Consider the following 15,051-nt stretch of genomic DNA (forward strand, 5'->3'; position numbering starts at 1 on the left):
AGCAAAGTGAATTATTTATTTATTTATTTATTTCATATACCGCCCTTCCAAAAATGGCTCAGGGTTGTTTACATCAAAACAACTAAATTAAACAATTAAAAATTAAAATCATTAACATTAAAATCATTTAAAACCAACATTAAAAATCCATCTAGGCAATGAGCCCCCAAACCTCTGAGGCTCGAGTTGGAGGTGACCACCGTCCTGGTTCGTATTTCGAGGGAGAGACCCCCCTCCATGGCAGGAGACATCCACCATTGAAAAGAGTCTCAGACCCACTGAGGAAGAGGAATCAGTAGATGCTTGCGATCCATGTTGGCTTGCTGGTAAAGAAGGATGTGTCACTGAAGAGTTCTGGAGTGCCGAAGAGACCAAGGAGTGCGTTCTATGCAGGATATCATTGATCCCATCACTTGTGCCAGAATAATAAGATCTGCCTGATTGGCAGTCAAGAGTGGTAACAGCAACTGCACCAACTTCCATCTGCGTTCCAGTGAAAGTGACACTGTGACGTCCCATGTGTTGAACAGGGCCCCCAAGTGCCGTAGGCTTTGAGATGGTTCCAGATGGTTCTTTTGCATATTGACAACAAAGCCGTGACCCTGAAAAAGCTGCACTATCCTTCTGAGGTCCCTGATGGCTTGATTCATTGATAAAGGAAAAATCAAAATATCATCCAAATATGGATGGGCATGAATACCATGTAGCTGTACGTGGGCAATCAGAGCCACTATGAGCTTGGTGAAAACATGAGGTGCTGACAAGAGCCTGAATGGCAGAGCCCAGTACTGAGAGTGCTTCTGATCGTAGGCGAACCTCAGATACTTCTGGTACGATGGTTGTATGGGCACGTACAGATAAGCCTCTGACAGATCGATAGAGGCAAGGAGCTCCCTGACCTGAACTGCATCCTTGATGGACTTTAGGAACTCCATACGAAAGGTCCTTTTCCTCAACAGCAAGTTGAGACACTTTCAAGTCCAGGATTGCCCTCAGCGATCCATCATTCTTGGGCATCAAGAATAATAGAGAATAAACACCTTGACATAAGGACATCAGTAGAACAGGCTCTATAGCCTGAATCTCTAGGAGATGACATACCTCCTGACTCATAAGTTGTTGTTTTGTCTGATCCCTGGACTTCGGAGTGGACAGGAAAAAATCTGGGGGCCGAGTTGTGCAATCTACTGCATGGCCTGATTGCATCACCTCCCTCACCCAGCAGTTGGTAATGCTGGCCATCCAGGCCTCTGAAAAATAAAGACATCTGGCCCCCACCAGAAGGCTGTCATGGCTTACGGTTCTGCTGTCCTGTAGAGATGAAACTTCACCCTTGTTGCTGTCTAGGATTGCCTCTGACGCTGGAACTCCATTGCTGATGCCAGGAAGGTTTGAATGACCCTTGACGATTGTCCCTGTACTGGCTGTGTCTGAATTGGAAACCTGCCGAACAACTGAACATCCTATAGGAATGAAAGGAATTTAAAGGAAGAACCCCTGAAAGGTTTACGAATATCTCTGCTCCCTGAAGGCATGGCCTTCTTTTTGTCCCTTGTCTCAACAAGGACAGGTTCCAAAGAATCCCTGAAGAGCTTAGAGGCCTTGAAGGAGGTGGCAGCTAGCGTTAGCTTGGACTTAAGAGTCCACATGCCAGTTTCTTAACCATAGTCCTCTACAGACTGTGACCCCAGACGCCATGGCATGTGAGGCGTACTGAATGCAGTCTAAACTGGAATCTGCCATCAGAGCCACTGCCTTGGCTATTTTATTCATCCCTGACTTTTCTTTTCTGGTTGAATATTCTTGACCAAATCTTTGGCCCAAAGAATAGTAGCCCTTGCAAAAATGGAGTTAGTTTTCACAGCCCTGATCACTGTGGTGGAAGCCTCATGGCCCTTTCAGAGAAGGTGGTCAGCTTTCTTGTCTTCTGGCAACCGGAGCTGTTTATGCCCGTCCAGTGTTCTCTCTAATTTTTTTCATCTGTGCGCAGAATGAGTTTTGTTCTGGGCGGGAGTATCAAGGCAGTGTAAGCACACATGCATTCAGAATGGGGCCTTCCTGATTCAACCTGAGTGGGATCTAAAATTAACTGAGCTGACATTAAAAAAACTTGTGAGTGCAGGCACATGTGCATGCCTTAGGGGGAAAACACTGTCTGCATCCTTATTCATCAATGTACCCAACACCAGCTGGACCACTAGGCCATCTACGGGAGGAACAGCTAACATGGGCATTATATCAGAGGGTAAAGTATACAATTTCTTTGAATAGGACAATGCTGGCTTATTAGCCATTGCCCCCCCCCCCCCCCCCCCGGCAACATTACAGCTTTAAAAATTACTGGGAAAGGCACTGTAGCTGGTGAAGTAGAAGTCAATGGAAAAGCCTCCTGGTCCAAACCAGAGGCAGGTGGAGCCCCGTTCTCCTTGCTGACATCCTTAATAGCCTGCTTGGCCTTTGATAGTAAAACCTCAAATTCAGAGGTGGTAAAAAGACGGTTCGAACTTGGCATATCAGCTAGAGCCTGCTCATCGGATGGCTCTCCCTCTTCCCTTTCAGACTGCGAAGGCTGAGATTGGGAAGAGTGACTTCCAAGAGTGACTGGGAAGGTGTGTAGGTAACTTAGCCAGAGTCGGAATAGCAGAGGGAATCAAAGGCTGAGAATTGCCTAGGGGTGCTGGTGGCGCAGGTGCTGAAGGCACTGGGCGCCTATGCGCCTTGGCCGGCCACTTAGGAACTGGTGCCTCATCTGTGGTTTTCACGCAAATCTGTGTTTGCATGAAAACCTCCTGTGTCTAGCAACAAACCTACCCCTCTGTACCACAGGAATAGCCTCCCTGGCAGGACTAGAATCAGGGGAGGAGGAGGACAACTTGGCAGAATGCTTTGTGGGGGCGGGGGGGAGCAGGAGCAACAGGAGCTGGCACTGAAGGACTTGGCACCACCGGAGTATCTGAACCATGGGCTTTGAGAGCAGGAGAAACGATAGCTAGACATTGGCTGGCAATGAAATCTTGCAACCAGCTGGCTACGTCTTGTGGAACAAGAGGCTTACTCACTGGGATTGGGAGCACAGGTCCTCCTGGCACAGCAGGTGGAACTGGAGCAGGAACGACAGACAAATATGGCTGGATCAGGCTCTCCAGAGGCAGGATTGGGCCCCCTGCCGGAGCAGAGATCAAAACTAAGGCTAGAACTGCAGGCACTGGGGACTGAGTAGCAAGCTAATCCCCTGATCCCGTGTCTTGGTGCTATTAGCCCTTCGTTGTCCTTTATTTTTAAAAACAGAACCTGCATAAGCAGGAAAAAGAGCAGGCGAACCGGAGTCTATCGACAAAATGGTGGTTGGATCAGGCGGGAAGTGGCATGGTTTGTGTTGCTTGCAAACCACCTGCATGAGAAGCCGTTCGTTGAGCTGAACCCCCGAGGGGGAGAGTTTGCCTTTGCCCTTCTTTCTTTTCTTTGGAGGGGCATCCTCCTTTAAAGGTTTAGACTTTTGTGCCACCTTCTTGTGCAGCATGATCCGAGTGCAGGAGCAACTGTTTCAGTCAAAATGGCAGCCCACTCGTGCTGAGGCAAAAAAGAGTGTGAATCTGCTGGCACAGAAAGGGGCTGCAGAAAGGGATCCTTGCCCTTGGAGTCGGACATTGGTCCCTTGGAGAGGGAACCCACCAGCATGTCCTCTACTTGGGAAACCTCCATAATCAGAGCAGTAAAAAGTAGAAAATAATTTTATTAATTATTATTTTAAAAGAAAAATACCGCCGACTCCCTCCCCACCCTTGCACACACAGAAAGAGCAAAGCAAAATGAATAGAACTAGCCTGCTGAAAAAGCAAAAAAAAAAAAAAAAAAAAGAGTCGAGAGAGAGCTCTTTCCAAGTACTGCCAGTCTGGAGCAAGACAGGACCAAAACTGGGCCTTGACTGACATCTATCCTGACTACAGGAACCAGCCAGCTCAATTTTAATTGGCCCTGTCTAGGCGCATGCAGTGGCCGATAACCCAGTGTTGAGAGGATGACCTCCCTATACCAAGGGAAAAGTGCCATTGTGAAGCCGCTTCCAAAGCCAGGCCACAACACATACCACACTCCACTAGGTATGCTGTTCCCTTTCCACAAATTCTCCATGCTGCAAACTCATTCAATGTGGCTTCCTTTGACTCCAAAACCAGAAGGAAGGTATAAAAGTTTCCAAGTTACTTGAATGTTGCTGCCAGAGAGTGGGAGAGAATCTTTGCAGCTGAATTTTGTTTTCCTCCCTCCAATAAAAAGCATGTGACTTTTTTAAAAAAAAGTCAATTACTTGGAGCCTCAAATCTGGCAAATTACTTGCAGTTGCATTAGGGACAGTGGATTGAGGCAAATCAAGACACCAAATTCTTAGGACCAGGAAAGCTATATTCCGAATAGTCACTAGAATTGGGACAAAAAACCTCAACTTCAAGTATATGTTGATGGGTTCTGAGCTGTCGGTAACTGACCAGGAAAAGGATCTTGGGGTCATGGTGGACACCTTGTTGAAAGTGTTGACTCAATGTGTGGCAGTTGAGAAAAAGGCCAATTCCATGCTAGGGATCATTAGGAAGGGGATTGAAAATAAAACTGCTAATATTATAATGTCATACACAATGATGGTGCAGCCACACCTGGAGTACTGCATTCAATTCTGGCCACCCCATCTAAATAAGGACATTGTAGAACTAGAAAAGGTGCAGAAGAGGGCAACCAAGATGATCAGGGGCCTAGAGCACCTTTCTTATGAGGCAAGGCTACAACATCTGGGGCTATTTAGTTTAGGAAAAAGACGACTGCGGGGAGACATGATAGAGGTCTATAAAATCATGCATGATGTGGAGAAAGTGGATAGAGAGAAATCCTTCTCCCTCTCACGTAACACTAGAACCAGTGGTTGACTGCCAGGAAATTTATTACCAGCAAACGGAGGTACTTTTTCACACAAAACATAATCAACTTGTGGAATTCTCTGCCACAAGATGTGGTGACAGCCAACAACCTGGATGGCTTTAAGAGGGGTTTGGATAACTTCATGGAGGAGAGGTCTATCATCAGTTACTAGTTGGAGGGCTAAAGGCCACCTCCAACCTCAAAGGCAGGATGCCTCTGCTCTGAGTACCAGTTGCAGTGGAGTAACAGCAAGAGAGAGGGCATGCCCTCAACTCCTACTTGTAGGCTTCCAGCAGCATCTGGTGGGCCAGTGTGTGAAACAGGATGCTGTACTAGATGGGCCTTGGGCTTGATACAGCAGGGTTGTTCTTATGTTCCTAATCTTAATTATGAATATTCCACATGTTAATTTTTTATGGACATAAGCTTAATTCAACGGCTGACATATCACACAAGGGTATGTCAGCCCAGTAACACTGTGTGCATGGAAGTTGTAGAAATGTAAAAATTGCACAGAGGATATACAACAGTAAGTCCATTTCACTCTTGTGGAACATCATTTGCACAACTTGCACGCACACACTTCTGGGTCGACACACCTCTGTGTCAGCTACGACCGATAGCAGAAGTTCAGAACTGTATCTGAAAGAGACTTCTATGTAAAGGAAGGGAAGGACTTGGATATTTTTGGAAGGAAAACTAGGGTGGGAAGTATGACCAGAGGTTCAATTTGCAAATTGGAAGGGATTTATTAGCTCCGGTTCTCTTTCAAGCCATCAATATGGCACAAATGATCAACCTAGAAAATGTATATAAAGTCGGCAAACAAGCTAGTAAAAACCGTCTCTCGGCCAATAAGGACTATGGACTTATTTGCAAGGCTGATAGGAATATTTTAAAAACATAAACACAGGTGACAAAAATGGATGGGAGCAGAATATTCCAGTTTCATTAGCTGGCATTTCATCATCCTGCTATCAAATAAATGGGTGAAATGACCACAGAGAAAATGACCACAGAGAGATCTTACAAAATGTATCAGCAAATTGAGTGAATCTCAATTTGCTTTTAAAATGCCCATCTCCCTTTACGAATTTCTTTCTTTCTTTCTTTCATATTTATATCCCACCTTTCTTCCAGGGTGAAACTCAAAATGGAATACACAGGGTTCCCAGGTGGTCTCCCATTCAGACACTGACAAAACTCAGACATGCTCAGAAAAAGATCATGTGACCACCAGGGGTAAAAATTAATTCAAGACATGCTACGTCAAAGTTTTTAAAATTCAATTCTTTTCATCTTAACTATGATTTGGGGGCCTTCACCTAGGAATTCAGAATGCTGGGGCCTAAAAATGCTGGAGTCTTACCTTTTTAGAAATACTTTCATGGAGACTTGCATATTTTTCACGAGGTTTCTGCTCGTCAAAACTATTTTGATGTCCTGGAGTCCTTGAAGGAGGAAGTGGGCTTCCAGTCAGGTTTATCAAGTCATTTGTAGATGACCCTTCCGCAGTATCCATCTTCTCAGAATCTGGCAGGATGCTTATTTTCAGAGTTGTGTCATTAATCTCTATGAAATGGTGCTCTTGTGCCTTCACTCGGTTTTTTACTATTTGATTTGAATGAGCAAAACACATTAGTGGATATATGCAACTGCTCTGCTAGTGTTCCTATAGATGTGGACTGCCAACCTGAGGCTCTCCAATTACTGGACTACAATTCCCATCAGTAGATATATGCAACAGCATGGAGAGAATCAGGTTGGCCATCCCTGATATAGACATTACACTACAGGCCTAACAACTGTAGTCCTAAAGCCACAAAGACCTCATGAGTAATATGACTCTCTATATAATCCAGATTTATAACATTCTGGGACATGGAGGTAGCATCAACATACACCTGCCATCCTAAGTCCCACTACTGCATGAAAGCAACTATGGGTTTCTTTTGAGATTGTAAGCCCTTTGGGACAGGGGATCATTTTCTCATTCCTTCTGCTATGTAAAGTTCTTTGAGAACTTTTTTTGTTGCTGAGAAGCATTATGTATGTATTTTGATCAAACAGAAGCCTGTGTGAGATAATTTGTTGTAACTCAGGCTCAACACAAACAACTGACTGCAGAAGCTGCATCGGTTGAATGTCTGCCAGGATACATTCCTCCTCAGCCCAATAATGTCCAGCTGAAAGACCAAGTAAAAGTGCAGGTGCATAGATCCTAATTGGCAAAACCAGCATTATATTAAAGACTGTAGAAAGTCTTTACTGCTTATGTGGTGAGGAAATAAAGGTGACCATCTTAACATGCAATTGCCACACTTTTTGAAGCTCGAGTGAGAACTGTAAGCCCCTTAAATCTCATCTTAAACCAAATGGGTTTATTTTTTAAAATAAAGTACATAAGTATGCTTTGACATTAGTCAATATATATATATAGGCTTTATTCAGGCAGTTGTGGATGTTTGTATCCCAGTACTAGTCACCTAAAGGTACAGTGGGGAAATGGCTTGACTGTATTCTACCAAAGAAAACCACAGGGCTCTGTGGGCACCAGGAGTCGAAATCGACTTGACAGCATACTTCACCATTACCAAGCCAAAGGTTACCGGTTTGAATCCCGGCTGGTATGGGAAACACCTCTATCGGGCAGCAGTGATATAGGAAGGTGCTGAAAGGCATCACCTCAGACTGCGCGGGAGATGGCAATGGTAAATCCCTCCTGTATTCTACCCAAGTCAACCACAGGGCTCTGCGGTTCATCCCATGTGGATGTGATCTGATTCCACTCCCTGCTTGCCAGGAGTGGAAGAGACAAATGCGGTACTCAGGGAGAGACTCCCTCCATGATTCAGAATGCTGATGTCCCAGCATTTGCAAACCATGGGGAGTACAGAGCTTTTGTCTGTCTCTGCGGTGAGTGGCACTTCAAAACGCACAAAGTGGAAGTGTGAACCCTCCATGACTGTCTGAACAGGGCCACAATTTTATGTTAGCAACAGCAACAAGAGTGCAAGTGAGACCTGATCTGGTGAGGCCCAATGAAAACTGTGCATCATCAGCCTTAGTCCGGCTCCAAAATTTGACTGGGCTCAAGCTAGCCCAGACCATGATAGAATCCATAGTACCCACATGAGAGAAAACTGGTAGCATTTTCCTTACCAACAGGGGATACAGACTACTGTCTTGAGTTTACATATTACACTAGAGCTAAGGACACAGCAAAACTATGTGGTCTTGTCCTTGTTTCTGCAATATCTGAACCACACAACACAGGGAACAAATCCCCAAGCCACCACTCACTGTACAGCACTAGAAAGTCAGTCCTGAAACAATCTGCATGCATATATTCAACCAGAAGCTGATATTTAATCAACAGTACTGCAGAATCTCTGCATTTTATCTTCAGAGCCATGGTTTTCAAAAGGTAAGACTGGCTTCTCTTAGGCACTACACACAGTATCTAGCTATCCTAAGGATTAGACTCACCTCAGTCCACTTAGTCAGTTCAGAACCTGGGTGTCTTATGTTGACTAACTTGTTGCCCTGGAGCTGCCTTGAACATTTTAAAATGGAAAGGCAGCATATAGTATGTAATAAAATAATAATAGTAGCAACCACCAACTGTACTCGGAAGCAAGTCCCAATACGTTAAAAGTTTGGCTTATAGTGATGTGCGGTTCGGTCCGGATCCGGATCGGTTCGTCCCGAACCGGTCCGGATCCGGCGGTTCGATCCCGGACCGAATCGGGCCCTTCTGGGACCGATCCGGACCGAATCCGAGTCGGTTCGGCTCCGAACCGGCTCGGGTTTCCCGAACCGGTTCGGGAGTTCAATTGAGTCTCTGGAGTGTCCCTTTAAAGTTTGAAGTGTGTCCTCCATTTTGTGGCTCATTCCTGAAACTTTTGCTCCTAGCATCCATTTTGTGATGCTATTTTCAGGCATTGTATTGGCTGCGCTATTGATCCTTTGATTGGCCAGAATGAGTCCTTTGGTCTGGTAGGCTGCTTGGCTGTTGCACTGTTGAGAGCTGGCACCCTGTTGGCCGTGGGGGAGTGCAAAGGTGGGGGCTCCCAAAGGAGGGAATTTCAAACCTATATAAACCCAAGCCTCTTCTCTGGAAACTTCTCTTGGCTGCAGTTGTGGGATCATCTCTGAGACCTTGCTTGCTCTTTTGCTGCTGGTGTCTGCTGTGAGTCCCTGCTGACTGTGTGTCACATTAGTGTGTGTCTGTCTCTCTGCTCTCTGTGTGTGTTGTTGTGTGCCACCTTGTCCATCTGCCCTCTGTCTGTCTCTGTCCAAACCTCTTTAATACTTTCCCCTCAACTTTTTCCAACTTTTCCTGTTGTGTGTTTTCTGTTCTCTTCACCCTTTCTCTCTCAACCCTTCTTCCAAAGTTTTGGCTTTCCCTCCTTCCCCCCCCCCACCCCCCTCTTCTGCATTGCTTTCCTGTTTTTGTGCCTTGCCTGACTTTTGTTCCACTTTTTGAGTTGCATTCAATTATTGCTTCTGTGTAAATTTATATATTTGCTGATTTTGGTTTTTAATTAATAGCTATTGTTATTGCTGGCTGCCTGTCTGAGTTGTGTTTCTGAGGATTTAGTTTATATTATTGCTGCAATTTGATTCCTTGTGTTCTGATTTTGATTGTTAATTTGTTCCCCTCTGGCCCTGCTCCTAGCTTCCCCCCTCCCTCCCTCCCTCCCACCCAGATAAGATTGTTTCCCTCCTGTGCTGCTGCCTGTTGAGCCTTGCATTCTTTGGATTTCTTTGTGGAATTAGGTTCTGGTTTTGGTTTTGCTCCCTGTGTGTGTCACCCACTCCCCCAGTCCCTCCCCCTGGTAGTTGTAAACCCCCCCCCCCCCGCCCTGAGACTTTCTGGCTGCCCTTTGGTTTCCTTTTTTTTACTTTGTGTATAGATTGTTTGGATTCAAATTTGATTGTTCCCCTGTGGTCCTGCTCCTAGCTTCCCCCCTCCCTCCCCTCCAGAAACCCACTCCCCCCACTGCCACCTCCTCCTCCACTCCTGCCCTGCCTGCCCCCTCCCACCCAGACTGAGTGTTGTTCCCCATCCTCCCTGGTGCTGCTGCTGCTGCCTGTTGAGTCCTGTCTTAGTTACTTTGGTTTTTTGTGTGAAATCAATTAGCTTCTTTTGGTTCTGGTTTTGCTGTGTGTGTGTCCCATTCCTCCCTGCTGGTTGTTGTTGGTTCCTCTCCCCCCCCCCAGACTTTCTGCCCATTGTTCCCAGGTGTTGTTTTTTTTTTTTACCCCAGGCCCCCTGCCACAGACTAGCCCCCAACCACACACACCCTCTCTGCTCCCCCCACCCCACCTCTTTTCCTCCTTGCCCCCGACTCTCTCCACTCACCCCAGGCCCCCTGCCACACACTAGCCCCAACCACACACACCCTCTCTGCTCCCCCACCCCACCTCTTTTCCTCCTTGCCCCCGACTCTCTCCACTTACCCCAGGCCCCCTGCCACACACTAGCCCCCAACCACACACACCCTCTCTGCTCCCCCCACCCCACCTCTTTTCCTCCTTGCCCCCGACTCTCTCCACTTACCCCAGGCCCCCTGCCACACACTAGCCCCCAACCACACACACCCTCTCTGCTCCCCCCACCCCACCTCTTTTCCTCCTTGCCCCTGACTCTCTCCACTTACCCCAGGCCCCCTACCACACACTAGCCCCCAACCACACACACCCTCTCTGCTCCCCCCACCCCACCTCTTTTTCTCCTTGCCCCCGACTCTCTCCACTTACCCCAGGCCCCCTGCCACACACTAGCCCCAACCACACACACCCTCTCTGCTCCCCCCACCCCACCTCTTTTCCTCCTTGCCCCCGACTCTCTCCACTTACCCCAGGCCCCCTGCCACACACTAGCCCCAACCACACACACCCTCTCTGCTCCCCCCACCCCACCTCTTTTCCTCCTTGCCCCCGACTCTCTCCACTTACCCCAGGCCCCCTGCCACACACTAGCCCCAACCACACACACCCTCTCTGCTCCCCCCACCTCTTTGGACCGCTGCTACTGCTGTGTCCTCCCCCCACACCTGAATCCCCCCTCCCTGCTGCGCTGCGCTTCTCCTCTCTCCTCTTTCTCTCTATCATCTCTCTTTCTCCTCTCTCTCTCTTTCTTTTCTCTCTCTCTCCTCTCTTTCTCTTTGTCCCTGCCCCCCCTCTCTTTTCTCTCTCTCTTAGTCTTTTCTCTCTCTGCTCCCCTTCACTTTCCACCTCCTCTCCCACAGCTGCAGCCACACACAGTAGCCTACCCACCTGGCGGCTGCCATCGGTTTTTTTTTCTTTTTATAGTTTTTGGTTGATTTTGTCTCTGCTTGGGGGTGAGTTGAGCGACACAAACAGTGTTGTCTCCTCACTTCTGCCCCTCCATCGTTGTTGAACTACCCCGGTTGCCTGTGTGCCTCGTGCGGCCGCCCTGCTGTGTCTCAGCCCAGGGTGGCTGGCTGGCGGCGGCGAATCCGTGACCAGCAGTGAGCGGCAGGAGAAGGACCGGAAGAAGAGGGGTTAGTGCGTGTGCGATTGTGCACCTTTTGTTGCCCCTTTCTCTCCCTAGCTGGCGGTTTTAAATAGGGACACCCCTATTCTGAAATGCATTTGGGTGTGGGGAGGAGGGAGGGAACCTTGGAGAGGAGATGTACTGTTGTAAAACTTGTGTCTTCATGCCCATGCCCAGTAAAGAAATTGCTGCTGTGTGTTGCGTTGCATTGCATGCGTCTTGCAGGTGGTTTTTGAACAGGTGCCTTCCAGAGTGCTTCCTTGCCTCTGGGGCAGTCTGAGTGGGGTCCAGGGTTCTGATGCGATGCTGCCACTGCTGGGCCCATGCCATGCCAGAGTGCTTCCTTGCCTCTGGGGCAGTCTGAGTGGGGTCCTGGCTGGTCTCTGATGCTGCCACTACATGCTGGGCCCATGCCATGCCAGAGTGCTTCCTTGCCTCTGGGGCAGTCTGAGTGGGGTCCTGGCTGGGCTCTGATGCTGCCACTACATGCTGGGCCCATGCCATGCCAGAGTGCTTCCTTGCCTCTGGGGCAGTCTGAGTGGGGTCCTGGCTGGTCTCTGATGCTGCCACTACATGCTGGGCCCATGCCATGCCAGAGTGCTTCCTTGCCTCTGGGGCAGTCTGAGTGGGGTCCTGGCTGGGCTCTGATGCTGCCACTACATGCTGGGCCCATGCCATGCCAGAGTGCTTCCTTGCCTCTGGGGCAGTCTGAGTGGGGTCCTGGCTGGGCTCTGATGCTGCCACTACATGCTGGGCCCATGCCATGCCAGAGTGCTTCCTTGCCTCTGGGGCAGTCTGAGTGGGGTCCTGGCTGGGCTCTGATGCTGCCACTACATGCTGGGCCCATGCCATGCCAGAGTGCTTCCTTGCCTCTGGGGCAGTCTGAGTGGGGTCCTGGCTGGGCTCTGATGCTGCCACTACATGCTGGGCCAATACACACGCATGATGATGATCATGATGTTCAATCCATGAGGCTGCCATCAAGTGTTTGCTGCTGCTTGCTTGCCATGGCATTGGGCAGGCAGAGTCACAGAGTGGGTGGGTTCAACCTCTGTGTTGGTGTGACTGGGTTCTGGTTTTGGTTGTGTGCAATTTAGAGTCACTAAATAGGCTGCATTGAGTTTGAACCACCCCCCAGAACCCACACTTTGTGTTCCAGTTCACTAAATAAGGGTTTCCTCCTTTGATCTGCAGGTTCCCAAGCGTTGACTGCATCCCTCCCCCACCCCCGGTAGGTGCTGTGCCCTCCCCCCATCCACTCCCCCCCCCAAAAAAGCTAAAAACTTGCCACCCACACCACAACTACTCCACCCAACTGCCCGTGCCACCCTCCCACACCGGGGTTCCACCCTTTAACCCCCTATTTTTCTAAAAAAAAACCCTCCCAGACCCATCTCCCCAATTGGCTTGGTGGTTGACTCCCAAATTCAAAAAGGACACCCTCCCCCTCACTTCGATTGGCTTCCCCCCCCATATCAAAAAGTCTTCCTTTCCCCCCCATTGGCTTCCTTTTTTCAAAACAAACTTCCCCCCCGCCGCCTCCAAATCAGCTGCCTTTTTTTTGGCCCCTAAGCCCCTCCAAATTATTTTTTTGACCCTGTCTGGCCTTCCTCCTAAAGTCTCCCTCCTTCTGACCTAGCAGCATGTCTGAGCGCCGTGTGGCGGGCAGGGCTCGCTCAAGGCTGGCAGGCAGAGGTGGGAGAGGCCAGGTGCGGGGTGCGCCTGCGGCACGGGGAGGGAGAGGACGCGGGGAGCCTGAGGACACCCCAGTTCTCCCCATTGGAGAATTCTTTGCTCCGGCCCCATCTTTGGTGCGCAGGATTCAGTTCCCCACGCCTGCTGCCGCCAATCGCGGCAGAGGCAGAGGCACTGTTAGGGCTGTGGCGGGTCCCTCCTCGCCGGCGGCACCAGGTGCTGCTGAGCTACCGCCAGTTGTTGAGGTGGAGGAGACTGTGGAGTTGGAAGAGCAGGTAGAGGGCGGTGAGGACCGTGCGGCTGGCAGCGATGCAGCCAGGTTCTCCCTCCCTCTGGGGCCCCTTCCCCCTATCCTTTCGCCGCTCAGTGGGGCCCCCCCTCGTGAAGCCCGACACTCTGGTGGGGAGCGGTCTGGCGAGGTGGTGGAGGAGAGGCCTGCCTCTCCGATGCCAGTTCAGCCGGGCCCTTCCTCCGCTGTGGAGGGCGGAAGGGGCGGGTTGGGTGGCAGCAGTGGGCAGGCAGCGGCGGCCGCCCCCCCCCCTAGGACTGCAGCCACCCTGCGAGAAACGGCCTAGGACGGCGCCCAGGGCGCAGGAGGCCAAGGGCAGTGGTGCATGGGTGCATTTTGAGGTTCCTCAAGATGACCCATTCCACGCCCGCTGTGTCCACTGCAGGATGCTTGTCAGCCGTGGAAGGGACCCTGCGCACCTGGGTACGACGCCTATGTGGAGACACCTAGAGCGTCACCACCCAGGTCTCAGGGGACAGGCTGGCAGCGCTAGTGCGCCTTGTGCATCTGCCACTAGGGCGGGCAGCGGCAGTGTGCCAGCCAGCAGGCAGGCTACACTGCCCGTCCAGCGGTGGACGCAGTCCTCGGGCAGCCAGCGTATTGTTCGCGTGGACCATCATCACCTCACCCGCCTCATAGGGGAGATGATTTCCACCGATGACCAGCCGTTTCAGGTGGTCGAGAACAACGGCTTCCGCCGTATTCTCCAATACCTGGCTCCCGAATACGTCATCCCCTCAAGGACGACGTTCAGCCGGAACGTGGTCCCCTCCCTGTACCGCCGGTGCAGGGAGCTCGTGTCGGCCGAGCTGCGTGCAGCTCCGGCCGGGACAAGCGTGCATTTCACGACTGACCTCTGGACCAGTGTCAGTGGGATGCACGCTTCTTTCCTGGCCCTCACTGCCCACTGGTGGGGACCGGAGAGTGAGGGGACCTCCGCGGGCGATGCTTCCGGGTCCGGCGCGGCTCCCGATGCACTACGGCACAGGTGGGCCGTCCTGCACGTGGAGACGATGGACACGAGGCACACCGCGGAGGAGGTGGCGGCCGTACTCGACCGCCAGATAGAGGAGTGGATTGGCGGGTGTCCACACCTCTCCCGCGGCTTCATTGTCACCGACAATGGAGCCAACGTTACCGCCGCTGTCGAGACAGTCATGGACTGTGTGAACATACGGTGTATGGCACACACGCTCCATCTGACCGTCAGGGACGCCCTTGGCCTTAAGGAGCTGAGGGCGTCCCAGGAGAAGGGGGCCCGCCCCATCGCAGGTGCTGTTGCTGCCACGGCCACGCTTGTGGATAAGTCCCGCAAGCTGGCCGCCCACTTCCACCGCAGCGAGAAGTCCAGGAGACTGCTTCGCCAGAAGCAGGATGACCTTGGCCTTCCTCGCCATCTCATCCCTACGGATGTGGAGACGCGGTGGAACTCCACCTTCCTCCTGTTCCAGCGCCTGTTGGAGCAGGAGAGAGCCCTTGTCGCCCTGGCGAGGGACGAGTCCTTGGATGTCTGCGACTTCTCGAACGCAGAGTGGAAGCAGATGTCCGAGGCGGTGTCGGCACTCGAGCCCTTCCAGCTTGCCACGAAGGGCTTGTGTGGCGACACCACTCCCTTGAGCCAGGCGCTGCCCAC

General features: G+C 50.7%; 1 protein-coding gene across 1 annotated transcript in view; it reads right to left on the minus strand.

Annotated features, from left to right (window-relative positions):
* Nucleotides 1-15,051, minus strand: part of DTX3L (deltex E3 ubiquitin ligase 3L) — a 32,578-nt gene that overhangs the window by 11,793 nt on the left and 5,734 nt on the right. The window contains exon 2 of the mRNA XM_053268213.1: nucleotides 6,278-6,519. Coding sequence (XP_053124188.1) covers nucleotides 6,278-6,519 — 242 coding nt within the window. The remainder of the gene's footprint in view (nucleotides 1-6,277; nucleotides 6,520-15,051) is intronic.

Source organism: Hemicordylus capensis, chromosome 1 (genome assembly GCF_027244095.1).
Source record: "Hemicordylus capensis ecotype Gifberg chromosome 1, rHemCap1.1.pri, whole genome shotgun sequence".
Taxonomy (NCBI): Eukaryota; Metazoa; Chordata; class Lepidosauria; order Squamata; family Cordylidae; genus Hemicordylus; species Hemicordylus capensis.